At 47.2% G+C, this 21,144-nt stretch overlaps 2 protein-coding genes across 2 annotated transcripts; both read left to right on the plus strand.

The window, feature by feature from the left end:
* Positions 1-7,678: 7,678 nt before the first annotated feature.
* Positions 7,679-12,402, plus strand: LOC101778647. The gene is made up of 5 exons (XM_004983752.3): positions 7,679-8,047; positions 8,768-10,353; positions 10,558-10,707; positions 10,808-10,982; positions 11,079-12,402. The coding sequence occupies exons 1-5, from the start codon at positions 7,801-7,803 to the stop codon at positions 12,113-12,115; spliced, it is 3,195 nt and encodes a 1,064-aa protein (XP_004983809.1). The 5' UTR covers positions 7,679-7,800; the 3' UTR covers positions 12,116-12,402.
* A 7,266-nt stretch (positions 12,403-19,668) lies between these two features.
* On the plus strand, positions 19,669-21,138 carry LOC101779059 (putative B3 domain-containing protein Os10g0537100). Its single transcript, XM_004983753.4, has one exon. The coding sequence runs from the start codon at positions 20,257-20,259 to the stop codon at positions 21,082-21,084; it is 828 nt and encodes a 275-aa protein (XP_004983810.1). The 5' UTR covers positions 19,669-20,256; the 3' UTR covers positions 21,085-21,138.
* Positions 21,139-21,144: the final 6 nt, after the last annotated feature.

A 21,144-nucleotide genomic window follows, 5' to 3' on the forward strand; every position in this document is an offset into this window, starting at 1 on the left:
CCCCTTTTCCCCGCCCCCTCGGGGCCCGCCCCAAAGAGCTCCCCCCCCCCCTTCTTTCCCCCCCCGGGCCCCCAAGCTCGGCCCCCCACCCCCCGGGGGGGCCCCCTAAAAGGAAACCCCCTGTCCCCCCAAAACCTCCCCCCCCACCCGGCCCCCCCCCGGGAAGGCCCACCCCCCCCCCCCCCCCAAACCGAGTTTCTCCCCCTCCTCCATCTCCTGTACCGGTCCAAGGAAGAAGAAGGGGAAAAATCCCCTTCAATTTCGATCTACCCCCATCCTTTCCTCTAATTGCAAATCAGCCCTCCCACCTCTCTCAGAGAAGTTTCACGAATACACCCTTCCACCTTTCAGAAATAATTACAAATAGGTTCCTGGTTCTCGCAGTTTAGTCCTAAAACCTTGTTTTAAGCCCTAACACCCCTTTAACTTGTCATTTCATGCGCCAAACTTCCTCCAATTGATCCCAAATTCGACCACGGCCTCCTCCCATATACTTCCGCTGAGGCATACCCAAATTTTATGAAGATACTTATCCCACCTATTTTCCGTTCGCATTCTCTGTTAGGAGCTCAACGGGTAAAATCTTAATTTCTTTTTATTTATCGTGTGCTCGTTTGTGTGTGCCATAGATCGCGGAGTGCCCAAGGAGGAGCACGAGGAGGAGTTCGACCGCGAGCCCGAGCCTGAGGACCAGTACCGCGAGTAGGAGCTCCCGAAAGACTTTGGGAACGGCAAGTCCAATCTCACCCTTTGATGCATATTCATTCCTAGTTTTTCAAACATAACCTATTGGCATATTTTATAAAAGTGCATATTGTTTTATTGCAAGACATGGTTGGATAGCCACCCCTTGTTTGTTATGAATATTCCTTATTGTCCTATATTTATCTCTAAATACGACTTGCTCTATTTGGATGATAATTACTGCTAGAATGCTTAGGACCTTGTTACTCAAATTCAATCATGACTACACTGGTTTATTTAGAAAATAAATGTGTGAGTGTGTTCAAATGAGAAAATGGGTTTCCGGGTATAAAGGTAAGAAAGTCTTAGAGACGAGATGGATGGGTGTATCTTGTGCTGAATGCCGGAATGTTGGGCTCGTACCTCAGTGGTTGAGCAAGGTTGGGAGTTATCCATCTTGTCATGGTTAAGGACCGAGTTGATGTTTCATCTTGCCTAATTCAACCATCGTGCAACCACTCAACCGTTGTATAGGCAACGGCTTAACATAAATCCCACTAGCTAAATTGTTAATCTTCGAGTGAGCTGGTGAGCAACGGGAGACATGGAAAAGGAGTAAGATCTTTGTGACTTAGGTCCCGGTTAAGACCTCGTTAATAGGTCGTTAACCCCATGATTGCTTCCGTGTGGACTAGTCAGTCTTAGCTAAGGTGGGTAATGGCTTTGTTAGGATCTGCACCGATACTAAGGTGATCGTGCTGCGGTACCCTACTTGTGGGAAAAGTGTACAACCTCTGTAGAGTTAAAACCTATCCGGGTAGCCGTGTCCACGGCATTGGACGAGTTACGGCTTCGTCACATAACTAGCATTTGGAGATGGTTGGTTTTATGGCGTGTGTTGGATTTTGGAAGTGTTCGGCAGTTGTGCCGTGGGCTATGGCGGACAGAGAGTCCGGTAGCGATAAAACTTGGATCCTTTGTGTAGGATCAACCCCACTTAATGTTTCGGTTATTAAAGAAAATACTTTGCAAAAACTCTTTGAAAATGAACCATTGCATGTGTCGAAAAACTAGCTTTATTGCAAAAGAACCTTAACCTCATCCTTGTTATATCCTGTGCATACTCCTGCTGTATCCCCCTCCGTGGATGGGGTTGGACTTGTTGAGTACTTTCATACTCACCCCTGTTTTGTTGCTTCAGAGGAGGACCTGGACTACGTCGCCGAGGATCTCGAGTAGGAGGTCGCGTCTTCACCCAATGCTGCCTGTGGTGTTGACCTTTTGCAGGATGCTTCCGCTGACGCATAGTTCCGATTGCAGCCCGGAGTCCGACTGGACTGCAACTTGGATTTGTATCGTTATCGGTTTAGTCTTACTTTGGGTGTGGCTTGCCCGCCCGCTCCTTCGGGAGCTGTACAGTTTCTGAACTATCTGTTAAATAAATGTGTTATCAGCCTTCTGGGATAGATATTTGTATCACATTTAGTCTCTACTTATGTGGGGACGCTTCATACTAACAGCTTGTTGGAGGGCTTCTCCACCAACTTCTTTAGGAGTTGTACCAAACGGGGGAGTTAAAAACGGCTTCACGGCCGAAGGCATTGGAAGCCCCGGAAAACCTGCTGACACATGCATTCCAATGGAGCCGGAGCCCAAAATACCGGCTCCCCACAGCTCCTTCCCGTCCCCACACGCAATAGTACCCAACTGTCTCGCAACCCCGTACCTTCTCCGTTGGGCGGTGTAGACTTTGCACGGTGCGGTCACCATGGACGCCGTTGTGCGGTGCGGCGGGGTCACCATGGATGCTGTCTCACCAGAGGAGGCGCACCACGTGCATCGTCGAGGAGCGGATCCCCATCGACATCCGCGCACAGGAGCATGCCTGGAGACTCACCGACGGCTGGAAATGGGTGCGAGTTGCGAGCACCTGTACGGCAGGGGAGCGGTGAGACTGGAGCGGGGCGCTGCGGCGAGTGGCAAGGAGCATGCCGCCGAGGCGCCGCTGAAGGCGTCACGAGATCGAAGTGGATAAGGAGAAAGAACAAATCGGAATGAGCGGCATTGACTATACATGGAGGATAAGATCCAGTAAAAGAATAAGTTGAAAAGAAAAAAGAAAAGGGTGCGATAACAATTAAAAAATATCTATAATTCTATTCATTAATATTCCTTTTCATTCTATATAAATTCACATTATATATTGAATTATAATGGGGGGAGAGAAATGAAGGGAACAAATTGGGAAGGAAAGAGAAAAGAAATAAGGAAAATAAATGGGAAGAAAAAAAGAAAGAAAAGGTTATTATTGGTATTTCATCTTATCTATCATTTTAAACTACATGGAAGAGCCGTTTTGCCAAACGTTTTTCCAACCAGATAAGCTAAAGCCAAAAAAAGCCGCTCCACCAAAGAAGTCGCAGCTAGAGCCGTTTCAGCCACAGCTAGAGCCGTTTCAGCCCTGCCAAACGAGTTCTAAACCTGAACACTACCGCCCAATATCTTTACAAAATTATCCCCTAAAAATTATCTCCAAAGCTTTAACCAACCGCCTACAACCGTTGATTCCCTTACTTGTACACCCTGACCAAACTGGCTTCATAAAGGGCAGAAGCATCTATGAAAACTTCATCTACGCCGCTGAGCTTATGCAAACCTGCTTTAAACGCAAAATTTCTGCAGTGGCTCTTAAACTTGACTTTCGCAAGGCCTTTGATTCTATTGAATGGGAGGCTCTTGATCTTGTTTTACAGGCAAGGAACTTTCCAGCAAAGTGGCGACTTTGGATTGAACAGTTCCTTTCCACTAGTCAGAGATCAGTCCTTCTGAATGGGACCACCGGCAAATGGATTAAGTGCAAAAGAGGGTTTCGGCAAGGTGATCCCTTATCCCCATATCCCTTCATTCTCATGGTCGACGTCCTTCAGTAAATGCTTCGCAATGCTTCAGCCAATGAAGTTCTTGAGCATCCTATCTTACCCTCAGCCCTTGTCTTGTGCTGCAATACGCGCGATGCCACTCTGATCATCATCAAGGTTGACGAGCAACAACTTCTGATCCTCAAAGAAACTCTTTTGCTCTTCTGTAAAGCTACTGGACTGCATATTAATTTTGAGAAAAGTACCTTCCTCCCTATCTATCTTGAACCAAATATAGCTGAACATTTAGCTTCCATTTTCCAGTGTCCAGTGTCTTCCTTTCCACAGCCTTACCTTGGCCTTCCTCTTTCTACTTCCAAGTTGAGAGTCAACCTTACATTGCAAGCTCTGACAAATATTTAGCAGGCTGGAAAGGGCATCTTCTCAATGAGATGGGAAGAGCAACTCTTGTTGGCTCGGTCCTTTCCTCCCATGTTATTTACCCTATGACCTCACTACTGCTCTTCAAAACCACTATGAATGGTCTAGTCGCACCGCAATGTGCCTTTCTTTGGACTGGAGAAAACAAGTGTAGAGGAGGGCAATGCAAAGTTGCCTGGGAAGACATCTCACTGCCAAAAGACAAAGGTGGCCTCGGTATACCAGATATGGCCAAGAAGAATAAAAGTTTACTGAAAAAGTTTTTGTAAAAATTTCACTATGCTCCATCTGCGCCTTGGATCGACTGGCTCCGGCTCAAATATGGATGTCAAGAAAGGCTAGACTTTGGTGACGAAAAGATGGACATCTCTCCTGTTTGGAAGGATATCCTAGCTGAACTACCTTCCTTCCGGAAAGAAACTAGAGTGCTCTTCGGCAATGGAAAAATGATAGCCTTTTGGCTTGATCTTTGGTGTGGATCTCAATGTTTAGCTAATACTTTTCCATCCCTATTCACCCACACAACAAGACCAAATGCCTCAGTATCTAGAGTTTTATCAGCGCAAGATCTTCAGCTCACCCTCCAGCCCCGACTCACTCATGCAGCTTCTCGGGAACTTTTGGAAGTCCTTCGCAGGAACTTTTGGAACTCCAATCTCTCATGACCTCAGTTGAACTATCTCAGGATGAAGCGGATGCAAGGATTTCCAGGTTCAGTGGGCGGATGCCTACCACCAGAGAGCACTATCTCCTGGCTTTTAGATCAATAGAAGACGATGTTTTTGCTCCGGCGGTTTGGTGCAACTTCTCTCCCCGAAAATGTAATTTTTTTTCTTTGGCTACTTCACCGGCGACGACTGAGTTCTAATGCTCACCTCAAGTACTGCAAATGAGACCGGATGGACAATGTCCTTTCTGTGTAGAGGAGGAAGACTATACACACCTTTTCATCAAATGTTAGTGGAGCTCAAGCTTCTGGTCCTTCATTAGTTTTGATTTGAATTCACTTGCATCCTCTGGTAGTGTTGAAGCTCTCTGAATTCTTAATCCCTTGCAATAACAGAACTCTCGGATCAAAAGTACGGTTCTCATCCGCATCCTCTGGAATTTATGGAAATGTCGAAATGTAAAAGTTTTCAAACACGAAGATGAAGCTAACCTACAGATTGCTAGAAGATGTCGTGACGATCTCCCTCTGGTCAAATAGATGTATCCCAAACTTTGGCCAGCATTCTATTTATTTTTTTAGATAATGATCTAATTTGTTCGTATCACGCAACATCTTAATTAATCACCTCCGTCAGATTACGAAATGAAATAACTTGTCCCTTTGTTTACATACTTGCATACTGTACACGTGTAACCTTCAAATCCAAGTCTATGTACTGATGTCATTCGAAGATTTCGAGTGAACCGCCATGCTCTACTCTGGTAGAATTAGGAATCATATACTCTCGTACTCGGAGCTTGTTTGGCAGGGCTTTGGCTGTAGCTCCTTTGATGGAGCAGCTCTCTAGCCGTTTTGAAAAGTGTTTGGCAAAACTCTTTTCTCCTACCTTTTCATGAATGGATAGAAGAGGTCAAATGTCCATTATACCCCTGTTTATATTTGCCCTCAATTATAATGTAATATTTTGATATGTGTTACGCCAGATTTTGACACGTATGGAATCGGTGTCAAGAAGGGAAAGGATTAGCCGATGTGGTGAGTCGAAAAGGTCACGACTGGGAATCGGCCGATTGATGCTACAGTTGAAGATCGGCCGATTGGTGCTGCAGTGTTTTGGCGGATGAAGTTGGTAGAAATCGGCCGATTAAGAGGCTGGGGCAATTGGGCCAATGTGGGCCTAAAGTGAATTGAAGAGAAGATTGGCCCATAGGAGCGCAACGACCAACTCCGATACGAGTTGTACTTATAAATACTTGTTTTCGTTTAAAATTAGAGATGGAATCCTAGTCGATTAAGAAGTTGGTTGTAACAGGCTATAAATAGCCGTCTTTAGAGATCTGTAAAATCATCATCAAATCAATACAACAATCTACTATTCCCTCGTACTTTACTTTCAAGTCGGCGACTTCGTCCATACTTTTCTTCTTCACGAGTTCGTACGGGTTGGCAGGGCTGCATCGACACGATCTCCGGCCGATTCTGTAAGTTCCGTTTATCGAGTAATATCTAAGCTTTAACTTCGGGCGCATCGCTATTGTTTCGTTTAGATTTATTCACCAGTTATCGATATTTACTAGAATTCTAAGTTTTACCTGTTGTTCTAGTTTTATCACCAGTTATCCAGCTTGAAATTAGAGCTTTCGGCTTATTTATCTTTATTGCTCGTCTATTGCTTTTGTATAGCCGATTAGATGTGTTTCAAGTGTTGCTCTTGTAGCGTTGTCTAGTTTACTTTGGTAGTTTTCTTCAGAAACGTTACCTAGTTATCGGCTGCACCATAGCCGATTACCCTGTTATAGCAAATCGGCCGATTCGCTGATAAGCTCTCTCGACATCGGAACCTTAGCCGATCACAGCCTCTGGGATCTGACACGTTTTCTTCCTTGCCAATCAACAGGTCAGATTGGCTGGCACGCCGCGTGAACCGCACCAGGGCGATTACCCGAACAGGAGCTAAGCAGATTCTCCCGGGTCATATGTCCGATGCTGAGATTCAATTGGCTGATTTTTAGCGCCAACAATATGAAATAAAAAATTAATGAATAGAAACTAGATCAACCAATAATGAGTAGATTGCTATATTCTTAAAACCGATTCCCTTTTCTTTTTTTTCTTTCCTCTCTCCCCTTCTCATCTCTTTCTTTTTTCCCTTCCCTTTCTTCCTTACCTGCTTTTCCTCTTCCCTCACAAGCCGCACACGGGTCGCAGCACTCCAACCCCGCCGCCAGCGCTCGCCATGCCGTCACCCAACTCCTGCCCGTGCCGTGCCACCCTTCTCCAGCCCTCCCACGCCGTCACCCTTCTCCGACCCTATTGCGTCCGCCAACACCGTTGTTGTTCTCCGCCCCCACGTCCCCAACTCCAGCTCGACCACCGCACCGCCCTTCTCCAGCGCCACCGTGTCGCCCAGGCCGTCTCCCTGCTCTGGTCACGTGAGGTGCAATCCATCCTTCTCCAACCTCGCTACACGACATCGCCGCTTTGCCTCCACGGCATGGCTCCACCCCCACGCTGCCACCTCCGCTCCGCTGCAAACAGCCATGGTGCTCCGCCACGCCGTTGTTCTGTCGCTTGGTGGGCAAAAGAGGTAAGATGGTCCCCGCAGCTGAGCTAATTTTTTTTAGCTCTCCCTCCGTTGAACTGCTCCAGAGAGTAGTGGGTTTTCTGGAGCTTATCTGCCGAAGCCATTTTAGAATACTACCAAACGTTTGGTAGTGCTTCTCAAAAAGCCAGCACTGGAGCCGTTCGAGAAGCCAAGGCACCCTCAGTGCGACTGTGCAAGACGTAGCTCATCTAGTTGATGGCGCTTAGCTTTCTGCTAATAATAACAATAAAAATGGGCGGGGCTCATCAAGTTCACAATCTCCCCGATAAAAAACGCTGCATATACGGCCTGGCCCAAAGGAAGGATGCGCGAACCTGGGCTGGCAGACCCAAAGTGCTGGGCTCCACCAACTACGGCCCAAGTCCAAACCACACCGGTCTCCACCTCCACGGCTCCACCCGGAAACGAACACGTCGCGCACCAGACCTCACCTCGCCAGTCGCCACCATCGCACGCCACACTCCATCGTCCGACTCCTCCCTGCCCAAACCCCGTGCCACTTTCCCCATCCGCACCGCCACCGCCACCACCGCCCAGGCGCGATGCTTCCCTATTCCGGCGACCACCGGCGCTCCCCGCCGCTGCCGCGCGCGGCCTTCTCCTCCTCGCTCTCCCCCTCCGCCGCGCCCTTCCCCGCCGCCGATCCGGTGGGCCCCGGCCGTGATCTGCCCACCGCCCCGTCCGTCTACGCCGCGGGCGGGGACTGGGGCGGCGTGTCGTGGATGGAGCCTCCCGCGAGCTACATGGCTCCCGTCGCCGCCCCCGCCGCCACGCCGCCGGGGTATAAAGGTAACAGGACAAGTGGACAACCCTCTGCCTCCGCGTCGTTATCAAGTCCCCTCACTTGTTCACGTGCGATCGGTAGATGTTACTAGATGCGATGGCTTGTGGGTTTGCCTCTGGATATTTCCTTCTGTTTGATGTGTTGCGTGTAATTCATGTGATTGTTTGCTGAGACGGTGCAGTGGCTTGACCCAAACGTTATTACCAGACTAACAGTGTCTGTGCGGCTGTGCGGGATCGATCTCCCACAACTAGTGCCTAGTACTTACAGTATTTGTATCAATACAGTTTGGAACGGATAGCTGAAGCTTCCTTGCTATACTAGTGCCTTTTCAATTTTACAGTTTGGGATGGATAACTGAAGCATCCCAGGTAGATTAGCACCTTTTCAATCTTTCAGTTTGGTACGGATAAATTAAGATTGGGAGCTAGATTAGCCTTTTGGTTTTCTGTTAGTGTGGATGGGTACCAGGAGAGGATCATGTTGAGCCTTTTCAGTAGCATTTTAACTGGATATTTGCCATCTGTATCGAATTGTACAAACAAAATCTCTTTAGGTACGCAGGATTGCTTTATATTTATGCAACAGTATAAACATGTGCATTATACAAGTTGCAGGGAGTATATCATTCGATTGGTATGCATAATTGTGCAACTTAAACTAAACAGTGGCTGCAAACTTTTCTGATGGTTTCATGATATCTGGCAATGTTGAACATACTGTAGGTGAGGCTTCGCAGAGCAGTCCCTATGGCATGTACGCAAGGAACCACTTCAGTAACTTTGCGGGTGTACGTTCCCTGAGGTCAGAGAGCTCAAATTCAGTAAGTGAGAAGCAGCCAGGAACCTGCCCAGAAAGTTCAGAGGCTCTCAGTAATGATTTTGGATCATCAGTGTTTCATCAGCAACAGAATGCCTTTGTGAGTAAACTGCTTGATCATTCAGTTGCCGAAGACACAAGTTATCCCCCGCGACAAGATTTCATTCAATATCCTTTTGGTTCTACGTATGACAAATACATGACACAGCTTTCGGCATGTTCAACAGATGCAGGACCTCACATCTTTCCTACACGATATGTTGATTCATCTGAAATGGCCAAAACAGCAGTTCCATTGATGAATGACACTATTGGGGAAAATTCCTTCTCCTTTTCTTCATATATGAATCCTTGTAGAATCAATCTTGATTATTTTGATTGTGTGTGGAATGAACAAAAGGATCTTGGATATCAAACTGCTGATAAGCAGCATGGAAAATGGAGCAACTCTAACGATATGGCAACAGTGGGTAGCTATCCCCTCAATTCTCTTGGAGAGAACCATGTTGGTTCTGAGCATTCAGGGAATGGGATACCTATGCAAGAGTCTACTGAAATGAAACATGATTTGGGAAGTTTCAATTCCAAGCTTTCTTCACCTGAGGTTGGGATTGTTCAGCCTCGTGATTTTTCATCTGAGTTGCTTGAGGTTAATAACACCAGTGTTGATTCGCCTTGTTGGAAGGGCACACCAGCCTCATACCAGCCTTCATTTGGTATCATGGAAAATAATGATGCCCATCATAATGTGATACGAACAATAGGTTACATCAGTTCACATCAGAGCCAGAAGATCCCTGAGTTGAGTTCTGAGTATCCAGGGCGATTCCCTGAACGCCAGGAAGCATCAGGTTCCGAGAATGATCCTTATAAGGTGTTCAAGTTGCCTGCAAGATGTAAAAACACCGAAGATCATAAAGAAGTACCACCGGTCAATATCGAGGTCCATAATGACATGGCTACTCATGCTAGTAATCTGGCTTACAAGGAACCTTCCAGAACACAGAAATGCTACGATTCTAGAGAAGATTCTAAGAATGTGATACCTTTGAGTCAACAGGAAAGTGCTTGTTCTGGCAGCAAACCCAAAATTCTGGATGAACATGGTGGCAAACATACAGCAAGCATAAATGAAGTGATGAGTAAAACTGTGTTAAATCCTGTTGCTATTACTCCTAGAGTTGATGCTGATCATTTAACAACTGGAAGCACACATGGAAATAGTTGTTCTGCATCATTGGAGAAAGAAGGAAGCACACAGAAAAGAGGTGAAGACCCTTCTCAGTGTTATCCATGTGTTGAGGGGAATGTGCTGAATGTGGCTTGTGACTCCAGCTCTAGCACTCGGGCAATATTTCTGAAACTAATGCACAATTTGTCGGTAGTGCTTCTATCGACCTGCAAGGGTGGTTCTTCTTTACAGGAAGATGAAGAAGAACTTCTGCAGTCAGTGATTCAAAATCTTACAGCTGCCAGTTCAAAAAGAAGCAAGGTATGATCTTGAAAGGCTTTTGTATGGTGTATCTAAAATTTGAGTATCATTTACTAGTATTCCATGATGCAATGTCGCACAAACTTATAATATGAATCATGAAATGGGCATATTATTGTGCTTTCTAGTCCCCAGACATTAAATATAGATAAGCCCTGTTTGTTTCTAGCTTTGACTTGTTTCTTTTTATCTGTCCCCTCCAAGGTTGAACAAAAAAATGATGATGGCTTGAGCAATTCCAGTCTAATGAAATTCAAAAATATTAATTGCGCGACGAACAACTTTTGGATGGCAATGCATGCACAGTTGGCACAGGAGAATTCTGATTCAGAATTTAAGACCACTGTTTCACAGGTAACTTTAGCCATTATTTGTAACATCATGCTGCTGCATATTTTGGATTAATACCACCATCGTCTCAAGTGTGTACGTTACATTAAACTTTTCTGCTCAGGTTCTTACTAGTCACATGGATGATAAGATGCCTGACGACACTGAAGTTTCTCAGGCTTCAATCTACAAAAACTTGTGGGTTGAAGCAGAAGCTTCAGCATGTAAACTCAAATATGAGCTTCAACATGCTCGTATGAAGCTCGCGACAGCAAAAAGCCACAACAGCACACTAAAAGGTAGCAAGATGGGATTATAAATAGTATTCAAATGGTTTTAGGATATTGTGTGTATGCTCAACTTTTTCTTATAGATTTAAATCTTTGTGAATGCAGCTCCTGACTCATCAGAAAGCAACAAAGGCTCTAGCTCATCCTTATCCAGTAGCAAACCACAAAACCATGGGAAAGAAAGCATTACATGCACTGCGGCTTTGCAGGGCCAGGGAGGAGATTCTGGTGACAGGCAATCTCCTGTTGTAAATAGGAGCATTTTCAATGGTGTTGACGCTGATGTGTTAGCCCGGTTTAAAGTTTTGCAGTCCCGAATTGATAATCTTAGTTCCTTTGGTGAGATTGACTGTGAGGGACAGCAAGAAGCAAGCAAGAAATCGTATGCGGTTGAAGATGCTGTGTTGGCTAGACTGAAAGTTTTGAAGTCCCGTCCAGACACTTTAACCTCTTCAAGTCAGGAAAGCATCAAACACCAGCTAGATGCAAGCACAAACAGAGCAGATAATGCTGATGACGCTGTTATGGCTAGGCTGAGAATTTTGGAGTCGCATCTGGTCCATGGAAGCAGCAAGCAACAACTCGATGAAAGCACAAATAGAGAAGGTGGGGTTGATGATGCTGTTTTGGCTAGGCTGAGAATTTTGAAGTCCCGACCTGATAATATAACCTCAGTGGGTGGCGCCATCAAGGAGCAGGAAGAAGCATGTAGTGATCGATTGAATGGGGATGACCTTAATACCATGGCCAATGGGGGCATTACCAACGCTGAAGTATCCGCTGAGCACATATGGAAGTTTATGCAGTCTGATGATTTGGCAGATCACTTGGGAGGAAAAGATTCAGTTGGTGGCATAGGCACATTTGGCGATGGAGCCTGTTCTGGGGAGAACAACGAGACAGGTGGTTCTGCAGATGCATCTACCCCCAAGAGGTGCAAAGCTACATCTGATGAAGTGAACATTGAAGGGGCGTTACACGGTGAAAACCACCTGTCGGTTGAAACGGCAGGGCCTTCTCATGTTTGCACAGAAGGGTCTCATGAAGCGCACCTAATCGCGTCTCCAGTTCACCAGTATGGCAGTACACCGTCAGAATGGGAGCATGTGCTGAAGGAGAACTTCTTCCATCCAGGCAAATAGGCTGCAGAAGCAAACCATGAACTGAAAAGCTATCGTTTGAGCTCATGTTACCTCAAAATGCTGATGCTTCTTGTAAATATGCTATTATATACCCTCGCTTTCTTACCTTTTCTGTATGTCTAATAATCTGCATAATCGGTGATATGTAAACCCACCGTCTGGTGTATCTGCGTGGATGTATCCCAAAGTTAACTTAAAGTGATACTTATATGTGCTGGAGTTGACATGGATTATTGTATATATTACTTGCAGCAAATGTGGATGTTACGATTGATTTCTTGTATTCATATTGCTGCTGTTCTTGTCGCTCTTCAGTTGGCCGTGGGCCACCCTGGTTTTGCTGATGAGCAGCTGCTGGGACTCCACTCGGTACCATGATTCGATTTTGTCTGTTTTTACATGTATTGATGTATATCTTTCTTTTAAAAATGCTGGAACGGCCTGATGTGATGCTTTACTGTGCCGTTGTACCTCAGGCATGTGAACAAGTCGTGTGACATTGCAAAGTCCAGCATTAGCATTATGATTAGTTGATAGCTGTGCCACAACTTATTTTTGTTGGTATGCATCGGAAAAAGAATAGTATGGCCTCATCAACATAGGGGGCTCTTCGTTTTGCTGCACACCAGCACGCTCGGTCCGCAGCGGAGCGGAGCAGAGCTGGTGCGATCAGGCAACTCCTTCGTTTGGTTGGCGTCTCTCCGATCCTTGACATGCATGCCGCTCGTAACTTGACCTCGTGTAAACAGTCAGGCAAAACATATGGTTCTATTTAAAAGTTGCGCATGGTCAAGGTCCGGACTCCAAGTTGAGCCAAGATCCTGTCCCGGTCTGGCAGGCACCGAGGTACAGCATCTACTACCACTGCATTCAAGAGCTTGGGCACACTAGTGCAGGATAATGTCGGGTCGTCTCCGTCGGGCCCAAATCATTGATCGATCTTACTGCAGCAGGTTCAGCCCAGACAGGAAGGAAGGACCGGAGGGAGCAGGGCATGGGCTACGTTGACCTGGTGGGGGACCTATCGATCGATGATGATCGGGCATGCTCGGAACACGGACGACGCCCTGCAGAGCAGGCCTGGCTGCCAGCACCATGTCGACCGTGTATCGGCAGTGGCACACCGGAAGCCACTAGACGAACGTACTGCGTACGTACAGCACACGGCACAAGAGACCAACAAGATCCGGTGCCGGCCGGTGCAGCGATCTGCGATCCACAGGCCGCGGAACGCCTGCGATCTGCACAGCAGCACAGGACAGGAGCATCATCCTCCATTCATCCTATCTAGCCGGGCAGCCGGCTGGGAGCAGCCCGCGAGCGTGTCGCTCGCGGCCCTGCACCCAGCAGGAGAGGGAGCTGGCTGCGGCCTGTGGGCCGGCCGGCAGAAGGCGCAGCCGCTGCAGACTGCAGGAACACGAGAGCCGGCTGTCGCGATGATGATGACGCGCTGCGCCGCTGCCGCTGGGCTGGCCGGCAGGGCGCCGTAGGGGCAGAGGGCCGAGAGCCGGGGCCCAAGGTGGGCCGGGCGCCAAGCACTACGTGTCCTGCCTGGCCGCGTGGTGATGACACCGCAGGGGCGGCGTCACGGGGGCGGCGGAGCTGCGGACACCGGCTGGAGCTGGAGTTGGCGCCGGTGGATCGTGCGGACGGGCCGCGGTCTGCGGGAATGGGCGACGGCGCAGCGATCGATGTGAAGGTAGCACAGGATCATCATCAGGGCGCGCCAAATTTATAAGAGAAAGCTGCAGGCACTACGACACGACGTTCTTGGGATTTTCTTTCCGTTGAGCCAGCGACTGACGATGTGTCGATGATCCCTCCTGGCTGGGGTACAAAGCTGCAACCGCCAGCGCTACGACTAACATCACATCGACTACCTGATTCGGCAAGACTAACTGCTGCCGTGGTGTACTACTGTCTCAAGAATTGTTGAATTGAATTGGGATCGGCGCCGGGAAAAAAAGCCTGGTGACTCCATAGTGCAGTAATTCTTCTTCCATTCCAAAATATATGAGCACTTTTGAGAATTTTGGGACAACTCCAGCAGCAGAGAGAGAAAGTCCTTTATACTCCTTATTAAAGCAGACTGAGCCAGCTCGTTTGCAAAGAGCTTCAGTGTCAAAAAGTCTTCAGCCAAAACACACCCATCAAAAGGATGGATCTGTACGGTTCACAACTCACATTATTATCAGCGAAAAATTCCAGCTAATAAAGGGTCTTGACAATTGCAAGTACTGGTACCGTATAAGCTACGTACTACTTCCTTTCATAAGTGTAAGACATATATTTCAATTAGAAAAGGTCAATTTTGCGAGTTTTGACCAACAATTATTTAAAACACACATGTATTGTATAAAAGTTGCATTAATAGGCTCCCGTCAGCAAAGTGTTTTTAAATTGGTCACTGCAAGACTACTAACTTTTCCTAACAACCTTTTTCGCAAGTGGCTAATGGTTTACTAGTGGAAAAATGACCTTCGATCCTCAAAAAAATCTCAGAACAAATTGAACCCGGAATTAAATAGGCATTAGTTCCAGTCAAAATTTTGTAGTTCGTGGAGAATCCTGTAGTCCTGATTTGTTACACAAACCCGGATTAAAGCCTTTAATCCCGGTTTGTGTTGCCTACAAACTGGTACTAAAGCCTCTCAAGCCTTTAGGTGCTAAGTAGGGCTACTTCAAAAGATGGTAAGCAAACTACACGCGAGGTAAGAGATTGCGGGTTTCGAATCCGGGACTAAAGGATCCTCCACGGGTTATTTCAAAAGCAAAACAATCTAACTCCATCACATGTGCTAAGTAGGTGAGATGGTAAGGAAGCTACACGCGAGGCAAGAGATTGATGGTTTCGAATCCCACGCACAGCGCACACGCATGTTTCGCGTGAAAAATCACATGACTTGTGACTTGCGTGTGTGTGGGAGCTTCCCCGAGATTTCTAATATTTTTTTAGCGCATAACTCTTTAGTCCCGTTTAGTTGTCTTTAGTCCCAGGTGAAATAATCGGGACTAAAAGGCTGGGACCTTTAGTCCCGATTTGGTTGTCCTGATTGGGAAAACTAGGATCTCTGAGGGTTAGGGTTTTCAACCGGAATTAAATCCATGTTTTCCTGTAGTGGTTTCTAGTTTATTTGGATAACTACCAACATAACTGTGGGGGATGAGGTTGCAAGAATTATGTTGTTGACGATTTCATAAACTATTGAAAAGGATGTAAATTATACTAGAAAAGTTATCGGACACTCAAGAAAGAAATTGTAAAAGGCACTAATAGTATATTATATTGCTGGTGATTTGATAAACTATTGGAAAAGATGCAAAATGCAGCAAATTGGCAATATATTTTAAGAAAAATCAATGGCCAAAATTATATGCTTGCATTAATAGACGAAGGAAGTACTATATCTCGATGCCTCTGCACATACAGCACCATATATGATATATACATGTGCAATTGCACTAGTACTACCTTCTCCTGTTCTCCATCTCGCTTTCTCCACTCTGATGCTGTACTGATCTGTCGCCTTCACCAAGGGGGTCCCCTACTCACCTTTGATCAACGGCCATTACTCAATGCGTGCCCTAGCTAAGCTAGCTGCGTTGGCTGGCATGGCTAGGTAAGCAGCTAGATCTTCCCCCACCATGTACGCCGCGCTCCATCCATGGCGAGCCCTATCCTCAGCGGCACGCATCACGGGGACCTCTTGACCCCCCCCCCCCCCCCCCCCCCTCCCCGCGGTGCGTTCCTCTCTCGTGCACCTCTCTCCTCCGAGGCTCCGATTCCCGTCTGTTTGAGGAGATGGAGAGTTGACAGTATCAATGTACTTATGCTACACAGAAGACACTGAAGCTAAGATAGCATGCCTAGCTCTAGCTAGCTAGCTGCTATAGATTGGTACAAAAAGCTTGCATCGCATTGTAAAGCTAGCACGCATGGATGCTCACTCGATTAGTACTGCTTCATTACCATCTTCATTCAATTCGATCGGTCTTGCAGATCGTTATTATAATTAGGCTGCGCATGCATGTACGGGTGTGTGTTTATTCTTGAGAGACCTGGGATCCTATGAGTGAGCACAGCATGCGGTACGGCACATGTAGTACAATTGATATTTGGAAGGTAGCATATATTTAGGATGTGCATATATCAGGAAAAAGGACTGTAGCACAGTAACGGACAAGATCTTCATGTGCATAGTTCCATGATGTGCATGTGGAGATGAAGGCTGGTAATAAAACCAAATCTGAATAATTCTGAATCAATGGGCCTTCTGTTGCATATGTATATGGTCCGTGTCGGTCGAATTGGCTAGCTGTTGCTCCAGTGCTTCTCTTCCATACTCTCAAGTTATGAATTACTCTCTCCATTCTAAATTATAGTACACTTTAGCTTTGTCATATGTTAAATTTATCTAACTTTGACTAAGTTTATAGAAAAATACAGTAATATCTACGATACCGAATAAAGTACTGTTAATGTATATTTTATGGTGACATTGTAGATATTTGTACATTTTTTAATAAACTTGGTCAAAACTAGAGAAGTTTGACTTAAGACAAAGCTAAAACGATTTAAAATTTGGAACGGAGATAGTAACAGTTAATATAGATACATGAGTATGGCATTTACACTAGGTTGATGTGGGAGGCTTGAGAAGTTAAAGCAAATTAAGGAAATTCGGTTCTGAATATCTGTCGACAGAAGCCCAAAAGGTGTGGCCAGATAAAGGGAAAAAAAGCTGCAACCTTCCATTTCTAAACATATGCTTCTCCTGTACCTTTTCCTTTCCCCTTGCTTTACATGTGCAAACTATGTTTTAGCCCCCCGTCCATCTTTGTTCACCTGCCTGTCTTCCCCCTGTCCCCTCCTTTTTCACACCTTGTTTACCCATAGATTGTGTGAGTATGCTATGATCGATGCATGGTTCGTCTTTGAGCATTATGATTGCAGGTATTGGGTGTCCAGAGCTGATGACCTAGTATATTCATCTACACATCCTATCCTCAAAACAAAACATGTGTGCCTCAATCTATCAGCCTCGATCGAGCTAAGAAGTTCAAATTAGAAAAAAAAGGTCTCCTTGAGATCTATGACTGTACTTGCTGCCAAAACATATGCTCATGCATGTTTCATATGGCTATCATCAGCTCAGCAGTCAGCACCTAAGCAAAGTAAGGACGTTTACTTGAAGCCGCAGATTTATGATTCGAAGCAGCTAGCTTAGCTTGAGACTGCAGGGAATGAATAGCATGGACATACAGTTAATAAGCACTGTTTGCTTCATCTGCACATTTTGTCCGCATCAAATTAACTCCATCGTCAGAGCTTCAGCTGGTGTGCGAATAATATCATATGCTCGTACGCGCACTAGGCCAGGCCCGGTTAGGGTTATGAAAATGCACGCCACATGACCTTATCTCCACGGGGCAGATGATTTATATATAGAAAAGAACTACTGTCTATCTTTAATCCTGGGACCTCGCTCTATGACCCACTTGTGCAAATCACGCGCCCATGCATGCTCCATCTGCTACTGCTAGCTCTCTGCACCGGTCAAAGTATCTCGAGTGCTCGACCAATCCGAAAGAAGCGCAAGCTGTATGGAGGATCTCTCTATCAGTGGCTGGCTCAGTGCATGCATCTAGAGACCCATTTGGTTTGCAAGTGCCCAAGAGGGCAAGCAATTCAGCAGTATTTGACCATTGCGTGCATACATACATCCTCTCATCAGTATAGGTGATTCTATCATGAAACTGGTTAGCTCTAGGCCAAAGAACCTAGTTAGCCTTTCCCTTTCCCTTTCTTTTTTTCCTTGGAAAAAGAAGTGGCCAAGAAACATTCACATATATAACAAGTTTATATCTTCCAAAGCTTTTTTTTCCTTGCAAAAAACAGTAAAGACGTCCTTCGGAGCTCACGTCAAATCTCTAATTGGAAACAAAATTGCACTAGCTCACATGCAAGCCAAATTAGTCCCCTATATAGTGCTCCCTCCGGTGGCTTATTTCCTTTCATCGAGACAACCATTTGATTAACAATTTCTTTATCAATATATAATTTTTGTGCCACAACAGTGATGTTCTTAGATCCTTTTTTCATGATATACTATCGTAACGATTATAATTTTGCATCACATGTAAATGCAATATTAATGGAGTAATTGCTGGTTGAATCATCATCCAAACGAAACAAAATACGCCTTGTAAAAAAAGTACGTTGGCAAATTTGGTGAATATACAAACGGCTTCTGCTCTCAGTTCGAGTATGCATATGCATACGTGTAGCGCGTACCCATAAAATACAATGATTCTCAATCCATGGGAAGAATCAAGGTGCGTGTGTTATTTTTCTCATCGTATTTAGCACATGTATACACATACGTGGTGGGCGTGCAAAGGGCACAAAGACCTGCTAGCCGATCGATCAGGTATACTAACCAAGCTAGGTCGTCCAAAATATGGAACAGGCGCCATAAAACAACGTTGTGTTTGACAGGCTCACAGGCCGACCGAAATGGACATGGCACCACGACATCAGAAAATCATCAGCAGTAGCAGTTATATATATCTGGCGCGGTCGCCGCAAAGCTGCGTGAAATAAATTCTCACGCAGCAATGCCAGAGAGACTTGTAGAACTTATTACGCATAGTAGTAGCTAGGCGGATTATATGATAATCTGAACGATGTGTCATATCAGTAACAGTAAAATGTACTTCGATCCATTAATTGCACAACGAGGCAATCAAAATCAGGCACAATCCCTCCCTCCCATGAAAAATGCAATTCTAGTGGTTGAAAAAAAATAAAAAAATGCAATCCTGAGAATTATATCTAACTCCCTACCTAATTAAGTGGATTGATTTGATATGCATGTCAAAACTTACTGCATGTAGCCGGCCAACAAACGAGGGTATGTGAGTCTTTTTACACCACCACTAATCTATTTTAAAAAAACTAGAATTAGGTGGAGTGAGTATGCTGCATGTGCGTGTGACATCTATCGGTCGTCCTCGCTGCTGGCAAACACCACCAATGCACTTGCACATTTGTGTCAAGCCACAGCTGCTACAAATCGGCCGGGAGCCCATCATCAGCTGCTAGAGAAGCTAGACACGGCGTACAGGCAGCCGCCTGCTGCAGTTTATTGCTTCTTCTTGCTAGCAGCACGGAAGGGGAGCAGGGCATGGCAGAACTCCTCACCTGCGCAACCTCGCGATCAATCCTGAAAAGCGTCGACGAAAACACTGAAAAAACAAAGAATGAAAAATCCTGTACATTATTCTGCCACGACGGCCGATCCAGGAGTAGAGGAGAGATATTTCCTCCTCGATCCCATTATTGATGATCATGCCGTCAAGTTTCAACACCCAAGGGCGACTGCGGCCGATCGAGAGATCATATTCTCCCATCCGTCCATCCGTGGAGAGGAGCTGAGCCTGAGCTAGAGCTAGAGGGGATCCCAGTGGGCTGAGAGGGACATGCATGCTCACATGAGCTCGAGCCCTATCATTCGTCGGCCCGTGGGCCCCACCCACCCCTCTCACATCGACCGGTCCATCTCTCTCGCCCTCGCTCTCTCGCCCTCTCTAGCTCTTCCTCTTCTCCGATCCCCACCACCGGCCTCGGCTAATACTAGTAGTATAGAAGTAGAATGCTAGATGCCCTCTTCATCTTCCTCCTTAAGAAAGCTTCCTGGTGCCGCGCCTGTGTTGCTCTTCCCAACCCTTTCCCCTCCCTATCTCACGTACGCATGCTGCCTACTGATCTACGCGCACAGTAGCGCCTTTGCTCAAAATCTCGCAGATCACATACACCGAAACAAAGGCAACAACCTCCCAAGTGCTCCCGAGCTAGATCCCCATTTCTTCCCTATCTTTGATCACCAAACCTCTCTCGAAATAGCAATCCATATCTTAGCAGCCAATCATCTGGTGTCCGAGCTGGTTCAACAGATCAGCTGTATCCCCATATAATATTGGGCTAATCTAACCCTAAACCCCCCCTTCTGCTAAAGAATAGTTGCAGCATATGCATATAGTACTGTTACATACCACCAGATCGATCCCTGCCTGAAGTAGCATACTAGTCAAAGTCAACAGCTACAGTAGCAGGAGCTCGAGAGCGCGCGGGAGCCCCCATGGAGTTCGCGCCCGCGCACGGCGGGGTCGAGGATTCCGAGAGGGCTCGCGGCGCCGGCGCGGCGTGGGTGGAGAAGGAGCACATGTTCGAGAAGGTGGTGACCCCGAGCGACGTGGGGAAGCTCAACCGCCTGGTCATCCCCAAGCAGCACGCGGAGCGCTACTTCCCCGCGCTGGACGCGTCGGCGGCGGCGGCCGCGGCGGGCACTGGCGGCAAGGGGCTGGTGCTCAGCTTCGAGGACCGGTCGGGGAAGGCGTGGCGGTTCCGGTACTCGTACTGGAACAGCAGCCAGAGCTACGTGATGACCAAGGGGTGGAGCCGCTTCGTCAAGGAGAAGCGCCTGGGCGCCGGGGACACCGTCCTCTTCTCGCGCGGCGCCGGCCAGGGCCCCCCGCGCGCCCGCCTCTTCATCGACTTCCGCCGCCGCCGCCAGGACCTCGCGTTCCTGCAGCCGCCGCTGGCGTCGGCGCAGCGCTTCCTGCCGCTCCCGTCCGTGCCCATCTGCCCGTGGCAGGACTACGGCGCGTACGGCGCCTCCGCCGCTCCGGTGCCCAGCAGCCGCCACGTGCTGTTCCTGCGGCCGCAGGTGCCGGCAGCCGTGGTGCTGGCGTCGGTGCCTGTGAGCGTCGCCGCATCCACGGTGGAGGCGACAAGGTCGAAGCGCGTCCGGCTGTTCGGGGTGAACCTCGATTGCCCGCCGGACGGCGAAGACGGTGCCGGTGTCACCCGGGCGGCGTCGACGCTCCTGCAGCTGCCCTCGCCATCGTCGTCAACATCCTCCTCGACGGCAGGGAAGGATGCGTGCTCTTTGGATCTTGGGCTGTGAAGACAACCAACAGCTAGCAGAAGGGGAGAAATTGAGACTAGCACCGAGGCACTGACACGC

This window comes from Setaria italica, chromosome IX (genome assembly GCF_000263155.2).
Source record: "Setaria italica strain Yugu1 chromosome IX, Setaria_italica_v2.0, whole genome shotgun sequence".
Lineage (NCBI taxonomy): Eukaryota > Viridiplantae > Streptophyta > Magnoliopsida > Poales > Poaceae > Setaria > Setaria italica.

What these genes read in the sequence shown, in the direction of transcription:
- LOC101779059 (XM_004983753.4), top strand. Translation starts at nt 20,257, where the DNA reads ATGGAGTTCGCGCCCGCGCACGGCGGGGTCGAGGATTCCGAGAGGGCT.
- LOC101778647 (XM_004983752.3), top strand. Translation starts at nt 7,801, where the DNA reads ATGCTTCCCTATTCCGGCGACCACCGGCGCTCCCCGCCGCTGCCGCGC. An exon ending in CACGCCGCCGGGGTATAAAG is followed by an intron (nt 8,048 to 8,767) that starts GTAACAGGACAA and finishes AACATACTGTAG; the next exon opens with GTGAGGCTTCGCAGAGCAGT. An exon ending in TTAAGACCACTGTTTCACAG is followed by an intron (nt 10,708 to 10,807) that starts GTAACTTTAGCC and finishes TTTTCTGCTCAG; the next exon opens with GTTCTTACTAGTCACATGGA.